The sequence below is a fragment of the Mytilus californianus genome, unplaced genomic scaffold (assembly GCF_021869535.1).
Source record: "Mytilus californianus isolate M0D057914Y unplaced genomic scaffold, xbMytCali1.0.p SCAF_6, whole genome shotgun sequence".
Taxonomy (NCBI): domain Eukaryota; kingdom Metazoa; phylum Mollusca; class Bivalvia; order Mytilida; family Mytilidae; genus Mytilus; species Mytilus californianus.
Window position 1 is genome coordinate 16801685 of NW_026262712.1, and position 27609 is coordinate 16829293.

Consider the following 27609-nt stretch of genomic DNA (forward strand, 5'->3'; position numbering starts at 1 on the left):
TATCAGCATGAAATAATTTATTAAGATAATTACCACATAATAAATATAAAACAGATCATGGAAAGAAACAACCATTTAGTTTGTATAAATGACATATACAATCAATAAAAATAAATATGGACGGAAATTAATATAAAATGAATACTGCTAATAAATGATACATACAAAAAAGATTGTAACAGTGTTTTCCTATAGAAATTTGTGAGAGAACAAGACAAAGGTACAATTTTTCTCAAAGAAGTTTGTAAAGTAACATTTATATGAATGAACTAAATGGAAATAATTGCAACTAAGGCCACATTTACACTGCCTAAGTGAAACATGTTTTGTGAACATAAGATTTATTGTTTACATCTTTTTGAAATAAAACTAATCAATTGTTTGACATGCAATCAATTCTTTATTCAAAAGTATTTTAACATCTTTAAGAATTTTCAAAATTAACTCATTGATACTTTATAATTAATGTTCATAAACTTAATTAAACATTGTGAATGTGGCCTCACCCTTGAATAGCACACAAAAATTTGAATGTTACTTTTTCTGTTTAAGAAATTCTTCCGAATATATTGAAAACATTTTATACCTTACAACTGACTCAAACATAAATGTATTAAATGTCTCAAAACATAAATGTAATATAGGTTTTTAAAAAATACAAGGAAGCTGTCATGTTTTTTGTAATCATAAATAGTGAATTTGGTAAGATTCGGTGCAGCATTTGAAACTTTCGTTGCTTTAATTTTTTTGGCTACTGAAAAAGACCCACTATATCTATATCATTTTACTTGTAAATTATTAAGTTCAAAATTTAGTGAGTTGAAAGGTAATTAATACTACATGAGATGTGTCACAAATCAATGTCAGTTTCTAGCACTATGTTCATAGTTTTGTTCTGTTTGCTTTCGTATGAGAAATACACATATTGGGCACATCAACTGCGTGACAATGATAGATTACTAACTCAGACAATAACTGTGTGAATATCATTAACACTCTTCTTCCAAAATTCACATGTATACACAACATTAAATATCACAGATAGAAATATGTTATTTATGTACATAACTCCCTGTTGTGAACAATATATCTTCATGAAAAGTCTTTTTTTTTATGTAATTATGGTAAATTTTGTATGAAATGAAAGTTTACACAGAAATTATCCTTAGTGACAGACTTTCAGGGAAACCAAACAATTTCACAACAAAACAATACTTACAATATTTAGTACATGTACAAACAAACCCTTTAACAGACTTTATCATTAAACATTAGAGTTTACAATATGTTACAATGGTTGATGTTGCCACTGACTGAGTAGTAGTGATACTTTTTTTATATTTGAGACTTTTGTAGCAAGCCAGACAAAAATTACAGCATAATAAATAAAATCACAGAATTTCTACAACTTATATATTACATACTTAAACTTTGAACATTGTAAAATCAAATTGGAAAAAGTTTGCATGAAGTTGTGTGTGCAGAAAGACATGGTATCAGCTGTAAATAGAGGTCACATGGCAACCAAACCTCATGGTCACTTAGGAACCAGACCTCGTGACTGTGGAAATTTCTGTGACTGTTCATTCCTCTTTGATGATTTTGGTCTGCTGCTACAAAATATTCAAATTACATTTGTCAAGATCATGCATTGATAAAAGCAATCTGGAGGTCTTTCATGAAAGTTCCCTCAAATGTTCACCTGTCAGTGGTTTATTTAGTTGGTAATAAAAGTTATAAAAAAAACTGTTACCTGTAAAATCAAAATTAATCTGACATGAAACAGTTTAAGGTGACCATAAACTTTAGCCTGAAGAACTTTTTGCAAAGTTATCCTTTAATTACCTCTTATAGAAATTAAACAGAACAATTTAAAATATGAATACAATTCTTAAGTAAATCTTGTAATAATCTAATGTCCTTTGGTAAAGATAATGTGGTAACATAAAAATGTCTTTTCTGAAGTCATATCTGGTTTGATGTATAGGTATCTGTATAGTAATATAACCATGGGAGATCACTCATGAAAAAACAATTATTTCAGTGATTTTGATCTTATATAAAACAAAACAAAAAAGAAATGTTTTATAGAAAATTTCCAGTCATGTTTAGAATATTAAAACAAATCTGCTATTGAAGTCTTTAAAAATTAGTTTTGAAAGAAACAGACTGAAATATAAACAAAAGGTAACAAATAATGGATTTACATTTTGTCTTTCAAGCATTTATTACTTTTGCACTTCCATATACACTGATTTAAAAAAAAAAATCATAAAACTTGAAATCTAAAACATTTTATACCACCAGCTTTAGCATAATAATCTTTATTTGTAATTACTACAAAAAAGGTGACCTCTCATTTTGATGTACTGAATTTCTTACCACAAAAATTAAACTTGTTTAAATGTAGATTCTATGACTACTTTAAATTCAAAAGAATAATTCTTGAGAAACAAATACATATCTTTCTAATCAATGATTCAAAATGTAACAGTGTTCTTATATTTGACAAATATATTACACAAATATTCATGGCAATATAAACCTTGAACTATACTTTCTTCAAATACTTTCAGATTTTTAGTAATAACTAAAAGAAGATATAGGGAATAATGATTGTGTTGCATTTACTTGCTGATACATTTGTCAAATAATTTATTTCTTGTGACATACAGTTACTTCCATTTTCTATTTAAGTTTTTGAAGTCTAGATAACAATTTTGCCAGTTTACATGTTCTGCTTCCAGATTTTTCCCAACACCATTTAGTATACGTTATGTTTAAAGTCTTGAAAAAAGTAATAGTATTTTTTCTGTTTCACCGGACATTTAAAAATGGACAAAACAATGTGAACTCACAATCAGAAAACCGATTTTTTCCCTTGAAACTATTACCACTAATAGCAATTTTGAAATAGGTAAAATAGATTATCTCCCCTTTGAATAGTATGACCAAGATTATATTCCTTTCTGCACATTCTCAGGTAGTGTTCTTCAAATGAGTATAATTGAGTTTATTCTACATTGGCTAGAGGTTTAGGGGAGGGTTGAGATCTCACAAAACATGTTTAACCCCGCCGCATTTTTGCACCTGTTCCAAGTCAGGAACCTCTGGCCTTTGTTAGTCTTGTATGTTTTTTTAATTTTGGTTCATTTATTATTATTATGGCGGCACGGATAGACAGGGTTTTTCTCTTTCTGGTTATCTTACAAGCAAAACTCCATATCAAAAGTAGATATTTAAGAACAAAAAATTACTTACTTTTTACGAGGCTTGGCTTTCATACTAAATACATTTGGAGTTCTGAAACATACAAAAAGTCAAAATTTCAGGGAGCAGTAAATTTAAAAACAACATTTTTGTTTTTCATAATGAGTAGTATTTTTTTAATCTACAGACTGTATCATTTACATGTTTCATTATCGACTATCTTCTAACATCAGCTATTGAAATCGTAATCTGTACTAAAATCACTAGATTAATTAGGTATGTCATTCAATCATGCATTCAGGTACAATAAGTACTTTATCTTTGATATGTTTAGAGGATGACAAATCTCATCAGGTTTAAAGGGGCAAAATCACTACATCAGTTTGAAGAGGCAGAAGCAGCATATAGATTTGAAGGGCACAAATGAGAACCAGGAATTTCTTCTTCCAATCATGCCTTTAAAATGACTGCAGCAAAATGAGGAATTTGGAAAAAAGATTCTTCCACAAATTCCTTCTGTCCAAGTATGGTTTGCTCTAATATAGAAAAATAAGAAAAAGATGAAGTTCTTATTTGAATAGTTTTTAATGGGAATGGATTTGGCACCTTCCTGCTACATATGCATTCAATCAGCACAAAATGAGGTATTTGCATAGAGGTTCTCCCAATCATCTTTCTTAAAAAGTTTGAAGAGTTTATTTTGATATAATTTCATAAAGAAATTTAAAAATAGAACAATTAGAATAAGGAATTGTTCCTTGCAGACATGTTTTTTCACCAGACTGAAATAAGGAAAAAAGATATACAAGTTTTCCCATGGGCCTATCAAACACTTTTCCTTGTCAAGTTTGGTACACATTTGCCATGAAAGTTTCATGGTAATGTAAACCTAATCAGCCTCACTTATATTATGCACAGCATCTGAACAGCATGAAAAGAGGTCAATTTGAAGAAAGTCTCCAACGCCTTGTAGTTTAAAAGGAATAAAATTTGACCAATCAAGCTGTTGTCCAGTTTTCTCCAAATTGAAACAAAATGACAATTTATACCTGATTCTATTCTTGTTTTGTTAATTCTGGCTTACTAGTTGCGGAGTTAATACAAATATAAAATGATTGAAGAAAAAGAATTTATTTGCATATCATGACAAAAATTGCACATGAATAGTACCCACCCTCCTTCAATATCTATATCCTCTTCGTCCTGTAGAGCTGCATCTAGTGCTGCTTGAATACGTGGCGCCACCTGTGGCAGGTCATAATCCCGTGTAGTTCTGTTAGGCATGTCTAACTCGACCATCATTATATTCTCCCCCTATAATACATAATAGTTATATGTCTAATTCGACCATCATCATATTCTCCCCCTATAATACATTATAGTTATATGTCTAATTCGACCATCATTATATTCTCCCCCTATAATACATAATAATTAATTCTTCCTTATTGATGTTCAATGAGTACTTTTTCACATTAGATGTAATACAGCTGTTACTTTTTCATTACACATGAAACTCATATAGGAGAGAACATTTTTGATTCAAGAAAACCTTTTTATTTTGTATTTGATTAATTTCTTTTCCCATTATAAATTTGTCAAAATAATGGCTTAAAGTTCTGAATTTTGGCATCCTTTTACTTTAGACATTTGTAAAAAATATCTTGGGTAATGCTGTTGTTCATATCTAAATATCAATGACAAGATCTCAAAAAAACAAGCATTCTGAGAGTATGGCAATACATAGTCCCCTATCGGTTAAAAATTAATTGTACTGGAAAATGCTTACTTGATCTATAACTTGTCATGGTGTAAACTATATAACAAATATCAAGTCAATATCTTCAAGCATGACAAAAAAAAGTGCGGAAAACTGATTATTTGAGTGAATTTTCAAAGTCCAAGGACCATAACTCTGCACAAAATCATCAGACCGGAACAAAATTCGAACTTGATCTGTAACTTGTCATGATAAAACAATGTACCAATTATTAAATCAATATCTTCAAGAATGACGACGCCGCCAACGACGACGCAGACGCAGACGCAGACGTCATACCAATATACGACCGCAAAATTTAAATTTGAAAACAATATTGAAAAAATTATAATAATATTCAAATTTATTAATAAGCATGATGGTGTTGTTTTATTTAGTGTGTTTTGCGATATGTAAATTGTAGTTGTTTTTTACCTGGTTGTCTCCCCTTTTTTCAGCATAATTTTTCTTCTCTTCACCTCTTTGTATTGTATGTTTGTAAGTTAGTTCTACTATATAATGTGATATGTAATGTTCTATCTATTCATGTGACTATCTCTTTCAATGAAAAACAAACAGAACCCAAGTACAACCACATTAAAAGATAAAAGAGGGTTAATATTTCTTTAGTTCTATTCTTTATATTCTATGCAGAAGGACAGATCAGAAATATATATGCACTGCATTCTAACATCTATTGAGTGATAAGGTCTATAAAATTTTCCTTTTAATGGTAAAAATCCAGCCCTTTTTCCCTGCCTATTATCTTTGGTAAGACAGTTACATTGAAATACAAACCTTAAAACGTGGGTTACCTCCCATGGCAGATGCAACTTTAGCATAATCTGAAACAGGTCGTCTGTTACCTAAGGCTGACTGTGGTCTCTTTGCCATTGTTATTGTACTGTAAACATTGAACAATGAAATAATATTTGATAAAACTGAAGAGAAATATATCTATTATTCAAATGCATATGGAAGAACATCAGGGAATAAAGTTTGGTCTTAGAAAATTCAATTTGTTAGTTGATTTATTGTTAACTACAATGGGCCTTGTTGCAGAGAAGAAAAATATAGACTAAAGATTTACAAATAAAAAACTAAAGTAAACAAAATATTTTTAAACATGGTCATTTGTTGGACTAACCACTATTTTGATTTTTTTCACCCAGAGATGGTACATTTCTCAGTTTTCCTGGCAACATCATAAAACTTTAATTTTTATTGCCTTTTAAAGTGGTTTTTAGTGCTTTTGCTACAGTTTCAGTGCTTCATAGATGAAATCAATATCCTCTTGTTTTATATATGTTTGGTTTTTGATCTTTTTACAGAATGGAAACCTACTTTTTCTGAGCAAGTGGCCGAAGCTTCCATGTTTCTTCATCTTCATCAAAGAATGCTCTGTTATTCAGCTTCTGTTTTTCCTCTGCTGGAATGAAGTTCTCTATAATAAGCAGTCTGCAATATAAATCAAGGCATGTGATTGACATATATTTATTCACCAATTTCTGTTTTCCGTAAACTCAAACATTTATGAATGGATATATATTAGCAATTGTTAAACAATAGACACATATGAGAGATTCATTATTGCGATTCCAGGATATGCTGCATAAAATAAAGCTAAAAAATTGTAATTGCTAATTTTTAGTTTCTGTCACAATTTTCACATTTATAAAACATCACAAATATTTCTGAATAAACAGTATCATGCCTACAATCAGACCTAACATCACAAATATTTCTGACTTACCAGTATCATGCCTACAATCAGACCTAACATCACAAACATTTCTGACTAAACAGTATCATGCCTACAATCAGACCTAACATCACAAACATTTCTGAATAAAAAGTATCATGCCTACAATCAGATCCTAAATCACTATAACCCTTACAAGTGCAGTTATGTTACTGCCACAATCAAAGATCTTTTTTAGGCTCAAATTGTGAATAATAGATCCACAGCTAGATTAAGACAATTCTATGGAATTATGCTAGCTTTCATTCAAATCTAAAATCATGCTCCTGTTATTATACTGATGCTTTTTAAAAGAGTCTGTGGAATAACATATCCTACTTTAGTTTGAGGTCCCTGGTTAATTCTTCTTGAGTTTGTTCCAGTTCTTGTCTTTCTTTGGAATGTTCTTCCTGGAGATCTAATATTTCCTGTTTTGTTCCCTGCAGCTTTGCAAACAACTGAAATGAAAAGCAAAAGTTCTTTTTCCTTGTTAGAAAATTACACATTATATCACAAATACTTATTTAAAAAAAAGCTAGCAGTTATGATGGTATTCAAGTGACTTTTTCACTTATCAATTTTTTTTATTTTGGATGTTTCCAGAAAAAAAAAATGATTGCAAAATAGAGAAATATCCAGTGCCAAATTCAACATTTCTCATTTGCTATTTCTGATATTATTAAAAGATTACCCACTTGTCTAAAACGCCATTAAAAATACTAAAAAACTGATATAACAAAATTTTAAATGGTGACCAATACCGAATATGTCACACTCTAATTATGTTGACGTACTTTTTTAAGTTTCTTGGTTTTGACTTCAATTTCTTGCTGTAATGATTGGTAGGTTTCCTGCATCTCGACTGTAGATCCTTCTTTTTCATCCAATTTCTGTTGCATTTCTCTTTCCTTCCGTTTCTGATCTGCAATCTCCACTCGTCTTTGCTCCAGTGCCCTCTGCTGCTCATTTGTGTGATCCACAATATTTCGACCACCCATCAGCAATTTACTCTCCATAGCTTTTATTTTGGAAGACAATGCCTCTTTAGCTTCTTTTTCTCGTTGCAATTTTTCTTCTCTGTCTTTCATTTCCTGTAGCAATTTTTCTTTTTCCTGTAAAAAATTAAATTCATATTAACTTACATATATCTGTGATTTTGTGTAGTGACTACTACTTGCTGGTAAACCATTAACCCTGGACTACCTTGTGGGTTCAAACAAGGTGGGAAAACATCTATGGAGGATAAATGCTATTTTGTGGTTTAAGTATGGGATATAACAATGTTATTAATTGACAAGCATCATGTAGATGAGTATTAAACAATGATAATGGACTGTTATCTGTTTTAGCAGACTTTGTTGTCTTACCTCTATCACCATTGTCTGGTTATTGAGTATAGACTGTTTTTATCAGACCTTCTAGTCTTACCTCTATCACAATCGTCTGGTTATTGAGTATAGAATGTTTTTTTATCAGACATCCTCTTCTTACCTCTATCACCATTGTTTGGTTATTGAGTATAGACTGTTTTTATCAGACCTTCTCGTCTTACCTCTATTACCATTGTCTGGTTATTGAGTATAGAATGTTTTTATCAGACCTCGTCTTACCTCTATTACCATTGTCTGGTTATTGAGTATAAACTGTTTTTATCTGTCATTCTCGTCTTACCTCTATCACAAGCGTCTGGTCATTGAGTATAGAATGTTTTTTTATCAGACATTCTCTTCTTACCTCTATCACCATTGTCTGGTTATTGAGTATAGACTGTTTTTATCAGACCTTCTCGTCTTACCTCTATTACCATTGTCTGGTTATTGAGTATAGAATGTTTTTATCAGACCTCGTCTTACCTCTATCACCATTGTCTGGTTATTGAGTATAGACTGTTTTTATCTGTCATTCTCGTCTTACCTCTATCACCATCGTCTGGTTATTGAGTATAGACTGTTTTTTTATCAGACATTCTCTTCTTACCTCTATCACCATTGTCTGGTTATTGAGTATAGACTGTTTTTCTTGCTCCAACTTGGCTTTCTGTTCACTCATGTAGGCTTCAGCATCTTTTTCATTTCCTTCCCCTTCACTACCTTCACCCTCATCATCTTCTGAACCTTCAGATTCACTAACTATCTCACCTAAAAAAATATCAGTCACTGAAGTCATAAAAAAAAATATAACAGTTTCAAACCAACTGAAAACATTACTTTTATCATCATTGTTGGTATCCTTTTGTAACAAAACAGATGTAATGTAATCAGCATGAATACAATTTTTTTAAGTGAAATTATTTGTAGGAAAAAGACAATTTTGTATAATAAATATATGTGAGTTTTCCAAGGAAATGTTGATTGCTGTCCCCAAATAATATATGCAGAATGGCCAAGTCCACATTTTTTAAAAATTTTTGTTTTTTTAACCAACTTCAGATATTTTATTGCATCAATAGTTGTTAACAAAGCCCCTTAGTGTTACAACAATGGCATTAAGGTTCCTCCATGTATTGTTAATTACCTCCTCTCTGTATTGTTAATTACCAATAAAAACAGGGGATTTCATTAGCAAACTTCTTATACATCTATATATTTTAAGTGTTAGTTTCAATTTACAGAGTAATTCTACAAACATGCACATGTTTTTGGTGGCATATCAAAGATACAATGAAAAAGAAAATGGTTCTTCGACTGTCTTTTGTTTAGCTGTTAGTTTCTGATTTTAAAAACAAAAGTGGAAGCATGGTTTCTAAATCATGTAATCTTTTGGATCGAAAGGTCAGTAATATTGAATTTATAATGATTTCCTTTTAAATAATGTCTCATCATTCAATTACTTCAAACATATCAGGTATTTAAACAAAAATTAGGAAGGAGCAGTTCTTTATGAGCATTTTTCTTACTTTTATTTCCATAATTTTTTAATGTGAAATAAAGAGATAAAGAATCAAATTTCTAAGATTCTCTTATGAAATTTTCTCAAAAATGATTGTTTCCAATGATATAAAATTTGTGTTTCAATTTCATTTTTGTATGGGAAACCCAAATAAACTGCTTCACTGAGCGCAGCTAGATACGCCCACAGAGGTCCAACCCTGAACAGTTGGGGCAAAAATGGACACAATATTCAAGCTTGATTCAGGTCTGAATTTGGATTGTAATTAAATATTTGACATATTATAGGTTTCTGAATAAATGTAGTCAAAGAACTTGAAATTGGTTATATGAATTGAATTTATATTCAATTAAAGATTTCTTGCTGTTGTGCAATACTTAGTAAATCTGTTGCCAGACTATAAACAATTAAAGTTCAATTAATTCTCAATGTCATATTAGAAATTTATGAAAATAAAAAGGGAGCTTACATCAATAGATATAAACAATTCACCAAAGTTTCATGAGAATTGGTGACAGCATTTTTGAGTCCGAAAACTGGAAAATCACCCCTTTTTTTAATAAATAAAACCCCATAACTCAGAAATGTAAAGTGTAAAATTTATAAAATTCTAAGGGGAGCTTACATCAATACATACAAACAATTCACCAAAGTTTCATAAGAATTGCTTAAAGTATTTTTGAGTTTTTGTCCAAAAACCTGAAAATCCCCCCTTTTTTATGAATAAAACCCTGTAACTCGGAAACGTAAAATCTAAAATTTATAAAAATCAAAAGGGAGCTCATGTCAATAGATATAAACAATTCACCACAATTTCTTGCAAGTTGGTGAAAGCATTCCTGACTTATTGTCCGAAAACTGGAAAATCCCTCTTTTTTTAATGAATAAAACCCCATAACTCGGAAACGTAAAATCTAAATTTTATAAAAAACGAAAGGGAGCTCACGTCAATAGATATAAGCACTTCACCAAAGTTTTATGCAAATTAGTTAAAGCATTTTTCAGTTAATGTCCGACATATTGACGACGGACAGACGGACGGATGGAGAGACGGACGGACAGACAGACAACGGTATACCATAATACGTCCCGTAAACGGGCGTATAAAAACCATTTAGGTCAAAATAGCATGTGTATAACTTCATGTCCTGTAGAAGAAACTGTACAAGTAAATAGGAATTCTGTGAAGCTGTTTCAAATAGCTGTGAATTAACAATCTGATATAAGCAGAGATGATAAAGTCCATGTTTTGGTATGGGAAACCCCAAAATCAAAATAGCTGGTACACAATTTTATATTCAGTAGTTTGATAACATCAATAAAACACTCTCATTTTGTTGAATTTCTTGTATGAGAAACATCTTTATTAATATAACTTTGATTCCTGTTGAAGAAATATCATTTCTTACCATCTTCATTTCTTCTTACTCTCTTCTTCTTTTTCTTCTTCCTTGGTCCTCCTTTAGCATCTAAATGTGCCTTCAATCTGTAAATACAAACTTTCAAATGAGTTCTTTCTTTTTCAATACACCTTGTCACTATTTGGAAATCTGCGCTGCTTGAACTATTGACGTCATACAACAATCACTTTTCCATTGTGGCGAGAGTTAGTTTCTATTGTGATGTCAAAATTTTACGGGAACCTTTGTGATGTACAGTAATGGCGGACAAATAGCGATAAGATGTATTGATTGGTCACTAGTCTTGACAATATTGATGATTATTTGTAGTCGTTTGCTTAATTTCAAAAATACATGTTAATACCGTCAAGTATATTTAAACACTTTGTTGTCTCTTTGACTCATTCCCCATTTCCATTCTCAATTTTATTCAACACAATTACAATGGTCTATTTTTACCTCATGCTTTAGTTTTATGAAATCTGTCAGACTACTGTTACTATTATCTTTAATTCAAATAACAGATATGTAGAATCTTTAACTGGTTGAAATATAGGATTTTAGTTAAATTCCAGATCATTGTGAATTTTAACTGTATAAATGTATTTGTGAACAATTGACTTTTAAAGATGTCAAAAAGATCAAACACAGAAAATTGGAGAAAATGAACTTATTTTCTTCTTACACAACAAATTTGAAAATTATTAAGACAAAAAAGGCTCTAGCCAGAAGCCTGTAATACAGTGGCTGTAGTTAGTTGCTATTTGCCAAATTTGTTTTTGGGGTTAATTTTTGTAGTATAATTGAGGCTGTTGGATTGTTTCACAATTTGTCATCCCCTGGTGTTTTTTTTAGCTTACTATATAGGGTAAGGGTTTTTCTCAGTTTTGGTAGCTATAGTATCTTGTGGAGAGTTGTCTCATTGGCAATCATACCACATCTTCTTTTTTATATAGCTATACTGTGACCTACACATGTTCACATCTTTATCCTTTTTTAATTATTGGATTATAATTGTCTCATTGGCAATCATACCACATCTCCTTATTTTTACTTGTCTTTAAAGAACCAAACATTATGCCAACAATTTGTAAAGATCTTATTTGGCTATCAGTTAGCAAGAAATGTGCTAAAAATAAACTGACAAATCCATGGACAATTTTGTTAATAAAACTGATTTTTTACATGAAAATGATGTTTTTGATAATTGTCGTTTCTGAACCTTTTACTTCATTGCTGTAATACAAGTACTAGTCCCTCAACAGTTATACTGAGATAGTGATGTTTTGTTTTGTTCTGTGACAAAGTTAGGACCGGATTATCCTAAATAGATTATCTACTACTAATCACACTATCACAGTTTATACCTTGCAATTTCTTCCTGGAATTCTCTTAACAAGGCATCTTTAGGATCTTCATTTATCTTTGGTTTGTTCTTTATGTTCTTGGCACGATTAGCATACCTGTTTATATATAATAAATCCATCATTTAAACTATGAAGCCTATCTTACTACTGTTGCTGTATTTTCTTTCATAAATGAAATATCTCAGTTTTTTTAAATATTATTTGGATATATATTAGGAATGTTAATTTTGTCATAGCCAGTACTCAAGTACTTTCAAGGTCAACTAAGAGGATTTTCAAAAACAAAAGATCAAGTAATTTGTGCTTGTATTGTTCATTTCATTACTGTGGATTCATTATTATGATTTGTGGGATACCTGTTTTCGTGGATTTCGTGGGTAGAGGTTAACAAATTTAAATGTTCAAGGAAGTACACATTTTCTAAAGGTTTGTGTACAGACTTTTTCAAATCCACAAAATCAAATATCCATGAAAATTTTGAGTTTTCCTCATTCAATGAAAAATAAACGAATTCCCAGTATCCCATTGATTATGTACTATAATTCGTCACAGACTGCAATAAATTATATCCAAAACTATGTCACTGGATAAAATCCTTCACCACAAGAAAAACTCAGTTAAAACCATTAACCTGCCTGTGTTAATGTATTACTATTTATTATTCACCTGAGTGTACTAAGTGTTTCATCATAATTATAACTGGCAGGACCAATATTGGCTACCATCACTGTCTTGGCATTTCCTCCTAAAGAATCTGTAAAAATAATCATTCAGGATTCATGTTATATATACCATGACAACAGAGAGCAAAGAGAGAGAGTTTGTTCTCCCCATGTTCTATTCTAATGCTCCAAATAATAAAAAGTATGTGATGTGACAAATTTTCATCAAGCATAGGATAAATGGCTGTTAAACATTTTAGTGGAATATATAACATATGAAAAGTGTGAAATATTACATATGAAAAGTGGGAAATATTACATATGAAAAGTTGGAAATATTACATATGAAAAGTGGGAAATATTACATATGAAAAGATGATGTGGTATGATGTAGATGTAAGCAACTATATGCAATAATTATATTTCAGGACGATAAATGTTAATGAGATATGAATATATCCTGCTTTGTATTGTTGGACATTTAACATGTTAGCTCATAAGGTAACAGTTAGCAGTTTTTAGTCTCTGTAAGCACCAGTAATATTATATTTTACACTGTCATGATTAAGTCAGTTTTGAGACTATGTAGGTACCATAAGTACAATATAATGCCAAGTAATAATGGAGTCAGTTTTGAGTTCTGGATTCTGAAAGACAGGAGTATCATAACTTATCGTGTAATAATCAAGTCACTTTAAGGTCTCCATAAGAGATATTATATTTGACCTTGAAATAATCGAGTTAGTTTAGAGTCTCTGTAGAGCCTCTGTAAGGAACATGAGTATTATATTTCATCTTGTAATAATTGGGTCAGTTTAGAGTCTCTGTTAGTAATATTATTTACCTTGTAATAATCGTGTCAGTTTTGAGTCTCTAAGACATGAGTTTTATAAGTTACCTTGTAATAATCGAGTCAGTTTAGAGTCTCTATAAGGAACATGAGTACTGTGTCCATCAACTAAAGCTGAGATTACATTGCACAAGGCAGATAAGGACAAATTTATCTTTGTTGCTTCCTTGAATCTGTCACCCTTAAAATAAAAGCAATACTAGATAAATGACATGTCAAAAAAAGACACTAATAAAATTGATAATGGAAATGGGGAATGTGTCAAAGAGACAACAACCCGACCAAAGAGCAGAAAACAGCCGAAGGCCACCAATGGGTCTAATTCATAAATTGTTGCGATTTCTGGAAATGCTGCAAATAAATAACGCTATCAAAATTTAAAATAATTTTTGCAAACCTATCCAATCATATTTTTTGCGCAAACAAAAACATCACAAAAAATTTCTGAATTTACAGCAGTTTTTGTAGTGAAACAGTACTATTTCCAACACATACCTGACTCTGTGTTTTACTCTGCCTTTCACTGCCTGCCAAGTCCACTAAATTTAGTCTTCCTACTCTAATATGGTTCTCACCATCTTCTGCCATCTGTTGTAACATAAAAATATACATAGAGTAAATTTCATGTTGTATACTCTGTTGTAAAAATGCTTTCATTTTTATTCCATCAAATATACATAAATTAACATAAAGTAAATTAAGAACAAAACAACTGACATTTTCAAAAGGCAAAAAAAAAATTTCATTCCAATACACTTAATAATTGCAATTTTACAGCTTATCTCCATTTAAAGACTACCATGTCACTTTGCAATTAATGTTGTCAGATTAACTTTTGAGTGTATGTTAAAGATGACCCGGTTCAACTGAAACAACCAACTACAGCTTGGTCAGGTCATTTTAGATATTCTATTATGTCCATATACCTTATCATATGTGATAAAATACTTACAGCACTGCACTCTATGGTTATGATGAATATTGCATGTGATCTGGAACTGTGGGCATTCATATCTGTAGCTCTAGAAAATAAAATCATTTTTTTTTTAATTTGTAAACTGCAATCCTTTTTTCTTCCGTCAGCAAAGTGAAAATATTTAAGAAATAATTCAAGCCCCTATGAATTATTTCTGTTCTAATAGGAAAAAGACTGTAATTCTTTTGGATCGAAGCGCTCTAGGTGAAGGCAAATATTTGCTGTTCCCACTATTAAACAAACTATTAATATTGATGTAAAAGACTAAGAAAACTGAATTAGTGACATGCTTAAACAATTTACAATAACATACTTTTAATAGAAAGATTTAGATGAAGCTAGATGATTATCTTATTTTTATTTAAGACAAATGAGCTTTCAACAAATTTTGTATCATGGTTTGTTTATGTTTCCATGTTTTGACGACTTTCAGTTTTATATTTGTACATTTTGCTATAGAATGCCTATATTCTTATGTCATTGTTCTAAAACAACGTTATTTACACCGATCGACCTGGGGTAGCTCATTCATAAAGAACATACAACGTGGGAGAATGATTGGAACATCCAAAACAAATCAAACGTTGCCAATCAGCTGACATACAATATATTTGTATTTTAACAGAGGTGTGTACATAAAACCTTTAAAGAACGTCTTATTAGAATCTTTTTTATAGTATTACCCTAAAGAAGCAATGGAAACCACTCCCTGTTTTTGATGATTCATGTTTCTCATTGGTTTTTTTATATAATGTTTTGCACACTGTTGTTTATCCTTTTTATGTTTATGGCCATGATTTTGTTGGTTTCTCATCTTCTTTTGATATCTTCTGTCTCTTTTTTGACTTCTGATTCATTGTAAGGTAATTTGTTGCATCTGTAGTGTTTTTCTGTATTTAACTTTAATCAAGAACGCTTAAACTGAAAATGCTTAAAGCCAAAGGATGTACAAATACTTGACCAAAAGGGACCTCTAAGAATAACCAAATCCACCTAAGGTAAACTTTGTCCGAGGAAGTTTGAACGTTTAGTTAGTTCTGTTATCAAACCCTTTCAGCAGTGGCAGTAGGTGGAATTGATCTGCAGAGTCTTTACTGTAATTTGACTGTAATGTACATTAATGTACTTACCCTACAACTCTGTTGGCATTCCCAACATTCATTACATGTTCTATTTCTTTAATACTCTTTGTGACAAAAGATGAAAGGTCCTAAAATAAACATATAAAATCCAACCTTTAAAAATTGACACTAGTTTTTTATGAGGTACATGAACCAGTCAGATAATTAATCATCCCAGCCAATCCTTACTTTCTGTTTTCATATGATCTCATCTTTTTTTTAACCAAACTGATTATATAATTGCTTATATCTTTGTCATTTGAACTGTGGTGGATAGTTGTCTCATTGGCAACAAAACTTCAACCATACCACATCTCCATATTTTTATAATGACATCACAAAGCCATGATATGGGACTCTACAAGGAGTTGAGCAGAGTGATACAGGCACAGATGCCCCTTCCTTCCCCCCTATAAAAGGGGGCCTCAGTGGTCTAAGTAGTCAAACTACTGTATCACTAGCCTGTCAACAGTTAGGTTGTGAGTTCTAATCCAGCACGGGGCACGTGCACTCGACTCCAATCTTAATTGACTAGGATTGTCAGTTTTCCTACCGAAGGTCGGTGGTTCTCTCAAGCTTCCTCCACCAATAAAAACTGACCGCCACGAAATAGCACAAAATTGTTGAAAGTGGCATTAAACACCAATTAATCAATCCCCCCTTAAAATTTGAGAAATAGGTCTCTGGCATGTACATACAATAAAATATTGTTCAACAATTTTTCAATGATTACTCCAAAACTTGTTTTATTAAAATTTTTCATGGGGGGAATTTACAATTAATGAGGATTGATTTTTACAATGTTCATATAAAAGTGTAGCAGCCTTTACAGTGAACATTTAAATTGAGTGTGACTTTTTGTTTGAAAAACAAACAAGCAATGAATTTATGATAAAAATGCAGTGACCATTACAGTATTTAGACCAATATAAAATAACCAAACTGTTTCTGTACTTACTTTTACATAAACACCAGTGTCAGGCCTCTCTTTCAGTTCAAGTCTCTTTGTGTGATCCTTGGATAACAAATCTCTTATTTCTTCCTGTTAATAAAATTTACTTTCAATTATGATTTTGTTGAAGAAAAGTCTGCAGAGATATCTCAACTAAGTTTGTCTAATATAGACTTAGGACTTGCTGACAAGACTATTTTCACACATGTTTTACACTATATAGCTGTTTTCTAATTATAGCATGGTCTAAATGACAAACAATTCTTATTTAAATCAGTTTTGATGTTACACAAGGGAGATCTCCCTTGAAAAAAATATCTTAAAGTGAGATTTGCAATAAAACCCAGTTCATGTATGATTTCAACCATTTATAAAAAAGTAAGCTATGTTAAGTAGCTTGAACACTTAATGACATGTAAAATCAATGTTTTGACAGCAAGATATAAATTTTGACAGAACAAACAACTACATATACAATACTTGTGATAAGGGTTAGAAATAGGGTGAATCTTACTCCAAAGAAGGCATTTGACCCCCTCCCTCCCTGTTAGTTAAATTAGTTTGGTCACAAGAGGGTAAGAAGAAGGTTTTTTGAAAAAATGTTGAGAAGCTCTTACAAATACTAAGCTGACATCTATGTATATGATAAACTAATGTTTTGTCAACATCTTAAGTCTTTTACTTGATAGATTTAAGACCTTGATAATACATGTCCATGATGTCACTTATTTAAGAATTCAAGTATCCATGAAAAATGTGGTTTTTTTATTAATCAATATAAACCTTGTACCAACCAAGGCTTCCAAAACGGTCATTTATTCCGGACATTTGTATAATGTCCGGTTGGGCAAAGCACGAAACGGTCATCTACTTTTTATTTTTCAAGGCTTTCTTAAGAGACGGTCATTTTAACATAATTCGCGATCTTATTGACCCAACCTTTTGCCTTTAACAGCCACTCATTTCCGGTCATAAAAGTGACATGATCATTAAGTACTATCAAAACAACCCCTACTTTAATACTTCTCATTTTAATCAAGGCTAATTTGTTGTCGAACAGCTGAAATTTACCTGTTCAGGTGACAGGTAAACTATTTTGAACCGGACATTGATCGGTCTATTCAAAGTTATTTTCTTACATTTCATCGGTTTGCATCTAATTAATTTAGTCAAAAAGATTTAAATGATCAGAAATACATTTACAAATAAGATTTGATGAAAAAATTAAAGAGGCGAAAATGAAAAATCGTCATAACCACGTTGTTTGAACCAGAGACATGTCTCTGTTTGAACTAGGACATGTGTGCGCATGTGCATGTGCGCAGGTGTGAAATTTAATTATGCATCCTAATTTCTTAAAAAAATGCTTAAATTGTCATTGATACCTTTATCTCACGTTTATTTCGAATATTTTCTTGAAGAAATAACGTAGAATGAGCTACTTACACTCATTCATGCTTTGCAAACGTACAAGGAATTTACGTATCCGTCTCTGGTCCATGTTTTACCATTGTCAAGATAACATCCGGTTTCAGATTTAAAAACGAAAGTAAAGTTTTTGACAACGTTATTTTGCACAAATAAAGAGTCTAAGGCAGATATAAGTATGCTGATGTTGCACACTTCGGATGATGCACTGCCAAATTAACAGTTTACGTCAGAACTTCGAAAGTGAATCAAAGAAAGTTTAATATCGTTTTTTTTTAAATATCAATCATTGGGATGGCCAACTCGCCAACTGATTACCATAATTGCCTTTTGTTTATTTAGTCTTAAAGGATTAAAATCAGGATAATATTTAAAATGTCCCGCTGGCTAAAAATAATTTTGGAAGCCCTGGTACCAACCAAAATAAATGAATCCACAATATTTTTCTTACCATGTATATTTCCAAATATGAAGCTCGTATTAAATACTGCTGGTTTTCTGAGCGTGAAATATGCTGAAATATATGTTCAAATGAGTTGGGGATAACTCCTCTTTGTTCTGGATCATTTTTAATACCTGAAACAGACAAAAATAGTTTATTGTTAACTATTAACAAATTAGAACCATATTAGTTGGAAGGATTTTAAATGATTCAATGTCAGAAAATAATAAATTTAAAAAATTCTCGGACCAAACTTCATCTCTGAAAGGCTATTACTTGCTAAGATAAAATCAAAACATCCAAAAGTGAAGTCCAAAGTAGGTAGCAGTGATCTATTTGTGTTTGCCTTAACTCCTTTAGATTATCATATTAGAGTAAGAGAGATATGAACATGAAAGTAAAACTAAACCTAAGTTAGTGAAGCAGAAACATAGGTTATAGATATTAGGAATTTAAAACTTGTGGGTTCAGTTTGTACAATCTGTAATCATTGTGATTTCATACTTGTAATTCACTGATAAATTTAGATATTATTAGTAAGTATTGATCAACATTTATAGATTATCAATGGGTCTTTGAACAAGAGGGAGTTTCTTTGCTATAATCTCATCTAAAGGTGATAGCCCTAGGATTAGACGTAGCAGGGAAACTTCCTCTAGTTTGAAAGACCATTAATATAAATAAGATGATGTGGTATGAGTGCCAATGAGACAACTCTCCATCCAAGAACCTGTTTATTGCTTTTTTCCTAATCAACGTCAATAGTGTAAGCTCATGACATCATGTATTCTCTTTCTACTTGACCGAGAAAGACCCACAGGATGCGATGGAAATGATGAGAGGAAATTTAAGAAAACTTTGATAATGGAATATATTGCTCAAGTTGACAATTGAAGCCTTCTTGATCTTAATTAATGGGTCATTTATCTCATAAACTCATATTCAATTAAACTTTTATGACCAATAAATATGTAAGCCAAAGGCTACACTGCATCAAAGTAGTTAAATCAGTGAATAACCTATATCCTATTCAATTTAAACTAATACAGGAGTTCTCAAATAGTTCTGAAATATTTCAAATTTCACTGCCATGTTATTATGAAACCAATGACACTTGAAACATAAAGAATATATTTGGCACTTGGCTTCAGTTTCTTCAATTAATGATTGATGAATGACACACAGCAAACATTGCCCAACTATTACCCTAATATTGTTAAATTGTTGATTGGTTTAAAAAAATTTACAAGTATGGTTTTTGTTGAAACACCTACCCTGCATTGTATGTGTTTTGCCTGTTCCAGTCTGTCCATAAGCAAAAATAGTACCGTTGAATCCTTCTATAACTGATTGCACCAAGTCACGAAATGTTTCATCGTATAACTCTAACTGTATTGAACTGGATAGAAAATAGTATTAAATGTGAACAATAGAGCAGTCAATGAAATGCGTAAACAAATACATATTGAGAATTAGAAGATTTCTATTTTCAGTTTTAAATACTTTTATTTTAACAAAATATTAGATAAAGTGCTTTCTCACTGCTAAGTACCTTATGGAGTTTACACGATCATTTATCATGACGAACCATATGGATTACGTTATAATAAGGTTTGAGAATGAGACAAGCTTGAGATCTTGACGTAATCATTTTATGGTGTACCTTAGATTGTTCCTACATGGTTTATGAAGTTGTCAGTATTATTTTAAAATAGTAATTTTTTTGCTTTAAGCATGTTAAGAATTTGATCTGCAAGCAATGATGACTTGAAACTATGTGTTGGATTATTCATCAAAATGGTTCGTTAATACAAGGTTACTTTTACCATATTGATCACACTTACTTCCAGTCATAAACTGAATCAAATGTAAAAGATTTGGGAGCCTCTGATGATAGTCCTTTAGGATTCCTCACTTCTATCAGTCCTTTTTTTACTGTCATATCAACAGTTCTGTAATATAAATAAAGCAATGAGAAATTTTGAAAATCTGATACATCTTTTAAAGGGGTTTAATGACAAATCATATGAAGGTTCTGATGACCGTGTATAGAAAGCCTCTGAAGAAAGTTCACGACCTCTAAGACCTCTCTCGGCTGACTTGTATCAAAATCTAAAAATAAAATACTCTAGTAGCTGCCATCATTCTTTAATATAGAATTACTTTATTCTTTAAATGTAGTTGTATATATTAGTACTTTTCTGGTTTGATTTTTAGTCTTATAGTTTATTTATCCCTTGATCAAGATGATAAAAGAGGGTTGTGTAATCACTGCCTAGTTTAACTACACTGTATCTGACCCCAGTCTGAACCCTAAATCCATATCTAAATTGTGTTAAAAGCATGCCATTCAATATATTTTTTTATCTACATCATTCCTAAATGAAAACAGTTTGATTTAAATATATAGCTCAAGATATAGATCTGACATATAACAGAAATAAAAGAAAATACAGGGTTAAGGAAGACATCTATGATAGCCAAAAAAAAAAAAGCCAAAATCACAGTCATTCAGTAGCACCAGCATTTACAGAAAAAAACTTATAATACATGTACTTCAGCACTTGTGAATACTTGTAGTCTTTACCTTTCATGTCCATCTTTTATCTCCTTTTCATTCATAGGACGACATCTTACCACTACCTTTACACTCTCTGCTTTGTTTGGTATTACAAGCTTCTTAGACTGTAACAAATAAAATACACATTTCATAAAATATACACATGCTGGTTCAATACGCCTTATCGCTACTTGTTCACCATAACTTGCCATCACACAGTCGAACTTTCCCTAAACATTTTTACATCATAAGAGATGATGTCTGAAGCAACATTGCAGATGTGATTGTTGCAAGATGTCAATAGTTCAAGGGTCTTAGGGTATGGGGTCAAGTGTTGAAGGTGAAAATTCCAAAATGATAAGGAAAGTTGACTGCAAAATTTAAGGGAAGTCCTAAACCAGCAAGAACACATACATTTCCTTTAAAACAAGATTTTTATTATCTTTAGGAAACTGTTGTTTGTGGTAGATTTCAGTACCTAATCATTGTGGTAGATTTCAGTACCTAATCATTAATTGAATCAGTAATATCAAGGATGTCTTTATATCATTGCATTGTTTGTTGTCGTAATTAAAGCAATATCTTTTAAGTATATACTATAAGTGTCTTTATGGGGGTTGAATTTAACATGTTTTATCACTGGCTCCAGGGCCTAATCTAGGATTTTGGAGAGGGAGAAGTGACTTCTCCTTCCATGAGAGAGAAGGGAGAAGTGATCAATTTCTTGGAGAGTGAGATTCCATTACCGTTTCTGTTGCATAGTGTTCTCGTGCTTATCACTAAGGAAATTGTTTTATATGCAATAAAAAATATACTTGCAGTTTTTTTCATGTTATTGTACAATAAAAATGTTTAGACAATATAGTTGTTAATTATTCATTGATACCATTTGTACTGTCAACTTGAATTTAAGTTTAAATTTGTTGCTTGGGACATGAGGGAGTAGCCTAGTAATATTATGATGCATTAAATTCATGTGCATCTCAATTTGTTTTTAAATGTCCAGAAAAATATGACTCCCAGTTTACCTGATGAATTTTACATGACTGGGAATTTAATTTTTATCACCACATGTCATTATTTTTTAAAACATTATTGAATGTCCAGGACATCATGTTACATGTAGTTGTAAATTGAGATTCTCGTTAAAGATTGTAAGCCTATAAATGAAAATATCTGTCAATCACATATTAATTAACCGATAAAGAGCTAATTTCTATCATTTTTTAAAGATATCTTCCCTATCAACGAAATGGTCGAAAAAAAAAATCCACTGCTGATCACAGCTGGTCGAGTGTCGTACGTTTGCAATCACATTATCCATCAGCTGTCTTTCTACCTTTTATATATCAATTTTTATTCAATGAATATAATAAATCTACCGTTAATTCCCTCCCTTTACCTACCGAATAGTACAATTTGAACGACTCGTAATAAATAAAAATAAAACAAATCAGCTGAGTGATTACGCAACATCCTCAGATAAAAATCATCGTAAAATGATAACAGACGATCAGTTTTCTGTTTGAATAGTTTTGAATGTTATATCCAAGGATGTTCAAAGTCGATGTTGTATTTATTTAAATTGATATTCGACAGTATTAGTCCTGGGTCGTTTCAAAAATCTCGATTTTCCTTGTCAGTCGCCATTTTTTTTACCTGGGAGACTTGTAATTCACAAGTTGTCTCCCTTTTACCAATTTTCATAGCGATTTGACTTCGCCATGAAGTCAGTCAGCTGGCGAGATTTAGCGATTTTCAAAATTCTTTGGCGACTTAAATCGTCATTTCGCCGGCAAGATTATGGCCTGACTGGCTCTGCTATTGTAGAAGTTCCATAAGCATGATAAGCAAGATGTGACTACTCCCAAAAGTAAGGTCATTCATGCAAGTTGTTTATGTCCAGCAAAAAAAAAGAACTTTGTTAGTGACTGTGAGCTCAATTGTACTAAACTTTTAAATTTTTATTATAGCTGCATTCTAAATGTTTTATCTGAAATCAAGTAACTTATCAGCTTCAGCAAACACTAATATACATTACATACCATTATGACTTCTTTCTTATTAACTTCTACGTATAGATTAAATCAACAGAGTCAGTCTTCATTTCCAAGTCTAAAAAAAAATATATAATAAATCACGCATTATTTTAGTAAAAAAAAGGTTGGGAGGAGAAAATACATTTTAAATTAGCTATCAACATTTTACAGATTTCTTATAATCTGTATATCAGGGTACTGTTTGTAATTTTTTAACCCCTCTCCTTTCCCACTGGAGCAGTTGCTGGACTAATGTTTTATACATCTACAATTGCTGTTGCAATTTTATGTCTTTCTAATGGAAGTCATAATATTTGATTTCATGAGTTATCTTAGTTTAAACATATTTTATTTGCCTACATTTTTTAAATATGCAAAAAGGATGAGACACAAGTTAATCAAACTAATAAAGTTATACAAATCTTTTTGGGACATGCATGATACACACAGAGCATCTATTTTCAAAACTGTCACGTGAAATTCAGGTGTTTTGTAATTTTATCATCATCTGCAGGGACGACAAAAAAGTGCACAGCAAAATCCAGTTTTTTTAATTTTCTAAAACATAAAATGCATTTGAATCTTATTTATCTAGATCATGCTATGCATTAAAACTTTTCCAGGTGCACAGGTTTTTCTGTATTCAGAGCAAATTTTTGGGTTTAAACATGCCGTAAGATCAGGGATCTCCACAGATGAAAATTTAACAATGGAGGAACTTTCAGCATGACAAAAACCCGCCTCTACAGCATGTTGTGATGGAAAGTATTTCATTCCTGCATTTCTATGAACGGAATGGTGAACAGGCTGATAAATTGCTTATTATATTTATTTCATTATAGAATAACCAATATTTTCATTTATTGTCATTTGTAACAATTCCAAGGTCAAGCCTGCATGGCTACCCCTTAGTCAAGAATGACCACAAGCTGTCCTTAAGGTTCCCAAGTCGTTTTCTTGCTATTTTGGTAATTGTTTAGGAATTGAAAATCGTGAGGATCTTTTTTTCACTGTCAAATTCAGAAGTCATGAACCGGTATCGACAATTTGCAGTATCACCAACAAGAAGTTTTGTACCCGTTTTGTAAAACGTTGAAGAAAGATTTGGAGGGCAAACATTTACAACTTTAATGGTTTGAATGACTTTAAATTGCAAATTTCATAGTAATAGACTATGCAACATTCATCTTTCGTTTCTGAATGTAAACCGGATGTTTTAATTTGATTGTAAACTACGAAATGAATTCGGAATTACGATATGAAATTTCTTCAGATTATCAATTTGCAGTTAATATTCATGTATTTACTTTTAAACTTGTAAAGTGATTCAATATTATCGATAATTGTTGTACTCGTGTTATTTGGCATGAAATTATGTTCTGTTTTATGTCTTATTTTGTACTTGTTTGCTAAACCTTTTTCTTCTTAACTGGATTTAAAATTTATTTTTTAATCTAAATTTTCAATAGCATTTGCTGATGTTCTCCTGTCAGGTGTGTCGATCTACCTGTACAAGTGATTAGCGATCTTTAGCCAGGTATCTCTCAGGGCTTTAAAACTGTAATCAGGAGGACCCTTTGGATTATAATACATGCAATTGATTATAATTGCTAACAAAAATGGCGGCGGCTAGCGAAATGAAAACAAATTTTGGATTATTTGATGTTGACAGAAAATAATTTAATGATGGCAGGGATCATTTGACTATGGCGGAAGATAATTTAACGATGGTGGTGCGCCATCATAAAACAGGTCATGGAGATCCATGAGAACATTAGCCATTTATTTATTTCAAGTATGTATTTCATGTATTTAGTGTTTCCGACAGGAGATCCGCTTGGTATGACGCCAAACCCCTTTTCTGTTGTATTTTATAACACTCTGCCGTAATTTAAAATTGGTTTTGCAATTTATCTATTAGTAAGACTATATTGAGTTGTTTCCCTTTGGACGAAATCAAATTATAATGGGAGATATTTTATTAAATTTTGTAATCATATCTGAACATTTTTGAAATGACAGAGTACAACTTCGGTTCATGATTGAATCTAATAAGGACAACATTGACTTGGAACCTCCATGAATTTAAAATGTCGACAATTTAAAAGGGAACCAGGCAACAGTTACAATTTTACATGATGCCTGGGATGAACCTTATGTAAACAATGAGCTGTTTGTTTAGATCTTCCTTTTTGTCGAGCCTTCGACTTTAGTCGAAAAAGCGAGACATAGCGATCCTACATTCCATCGGTGGCATCGTCGACGGCGTCCACAAATATTCACTCTGTGGTTAAAGTTTTTGAAATTTTAATAACTTTCTTAAACTATCCTGGATTTCTACCAAACTTGGACAGAAGCTTGTTTATGATCATAAGATAGTATCCAGAAGTAAATTTTGTAAAAATAAAATTCCATTTTTTCCGTATTTTACTTATAAATGGACTTAGTTTTTCTGCCGGGAAATAATACATTCACTATGTGGTTAAAGTTTTTAAAATTTTAATAACTTTCTTAAACTATCCTGGGTTTGTACCAAACTTGGACAGAAGCTTGTTTATGATCATAAGATAGTATCCAGAAGTAAATTTTGTAAAAAAATAAATCCATTTTTTCCTTATTTTACTTTTAAATGGACTTAGATTTTCTGCCAGGAAACAACACATTCACTCTGTGGTTAAAGTTTTTAAAATTTTAATAACTTTCTTATACTATTTTGGATTTGTACCAAACTTGGACAGAAGCTTGTTTATGATCAAATGCTAGTATCTAGAAGGAAATTTTGTTTTCTTCCAGTTAACATTACATTCAGTCTGCAGTTAAAGGATTTAAACATTTATTAGATTCATAAACTATCCTGGATTTTTACCAAACTTGGACAGAAGCTTCTTACAATCAAAAGATAGTATCAAGAGGAATATTTTTATTGATTTACTTCCTCATTTTTGTTGAGCCTGCGATTAACAGAAAAAGTAGGCGAGACACGGGGTTCTGCAGAACCCTTACGAATTTTTCAGAATGATCACTTATACAATGCGGTCAGTCAAGACATTGGATTTGGTGTGAATCTAGGACATGTAGGATGGTTTTCTGACTATTGCCTTGTAAATAAAATAAAATTAAATTTAACTGGTTAACAGGTTGGGCACGAGTCAGGAAAAGTGGGGTATTCCCTGTTTTCAGGGAACAGCCCCAGTTTTCTGGTGTTAAAAAACCCCAGTTTACAGGGACTTCCTTTTACTATTTCAATTTATGGCATGAAATTTACAAAAGCACACGTTTTAACTGTATCAGTAGTATTTGTAAATACTTAAAAGTATTTCAGGAGCAACCAAACATGAATGAGTGAAGCCTTGTTTTTTCTAGAACTCAAAAACATACAAATCTTTTGTTTAGGAATCAATTGACCAAGCTACATGCTTCAGGTGTAACTGACCATAACTGAATTATGTTCACTTCTATTGAAAATTTCTATTCATTGAATTTAAATTCCCCAAGTGATTAACTTATCTTATTGTCATCTCATTATTGGTGATCAATGTATGAATTGGTGAACAAAGGAATTGTTTTGTTGTGAGTTGAGCATCAAATTAGACTTGAAATTAGCTTGATTTTTGAACTAATAAAACCACTTGCTATCATAAAACATTGTTATCACATGTAGAAGGTGCACTTTTGTAGATTTCATACCATAAATTGAAAAGGGAAAAAGTCCCTGTATACTGGGGTGAACTCTGAAAAAAGGGAATACCCCAATTTTCCTGACTTGAGCCCAACCTGGTTAACTTAAGGTTCATGTCATGACATCAATGTCATCATAACAAATGGACAAACATGGCTTTGACCCTCGAAAATCACTCTGATCTCAGGCAAACCTGTGCAGTTGAACTAGTTTTAAGGTCTATTATCCACTTGATATATAAAAGTTAATTGCATTTTGTGTTTCAGAAAGATAAAATTTGTTTTTGGAATATCAATATTTTCAGAAAGCTAGCTTTTTGCTTTGCTTGTTCGGTTGTTGATGTCGATATGATCGCGATACTCTACTGTTGCTACTCTTCCTGACTGAAAAGAAGAAAAAAACGCTGGGAAACGTAATCGTACCTTGTGGCAATTTTAAACAAGGTTCGGTATCAGCAGTTTACCTGCATCTCAAAACTTCGTCAGAAAAAATGTAACGCATGCGCACATTTTCTATAAATATTTCAATGTCTTC

General features: G+C 31.5%; 1 protein-coding gene across 3 annotated transcripts; it reads right to left on the minus strand.

Moving 5' to 3' along the window:
- On the minus strand, positions 1 to 27577 carry LOC127707006 (kinesin-like protein KIF3B). Of its 3 annotated transcripts, none has more exons than XM_052211775.1 (22): positions 27539 to 27577; positions 23403 to 23472; positions 21385 to 21482; positions 20642 to 20749; positions 20072 to 20196; positions 18807 to 18931; positions 16934 to 17017; positions 15985 to 16064; positions 14831 to 14900; positions 14374 to 14466; positions 13927 to 14059; positions 13033 to 13120; positions 12367 to 12462; positions 11009 to 11085; positions 8688 to 8848; positions 7505 to 7822; positions 7050 to 7168; positions 6314 to 6427; positions 5768 to 5873; positions 4385 to 4524; positions 3262 to 3303; positions 1 to 1613 (listed from the first exon to the last, which is right to left on the minus strand). In XM_052211775.1, the coding sequence occupies exons 2-22, from the start codon at positions 23403 to 23405 to the stop codon at positions 1538 to 1540; spliced, it is 2256 nt and encodes a 751-aa protein (XP_052067735.1). In that variant the 5' UTR covers positions 23406 to 23472; positions 27539 to 27577; the 3' UTR covers positions 1 to 1537. The 3 variants fall into 3 exon arrangements, with proteins under 3 accessions (XP_052067735.1, XP_052067733.1, XP_052067736.1); XM_052211773.1 differs by having other exon boundaries at positions 27498 to 27577; XM_052211776.1 differs by lacking the exons at positions 1 to 1613; positions 3262 to 3303; positions 4385 to 4524 and adding an exon at positions 4578 to 4628 and having other exon boundaries at positions 27498 to 27577.
- Positions 27578 to 27609: the final 32 nt, after the last annotated feature.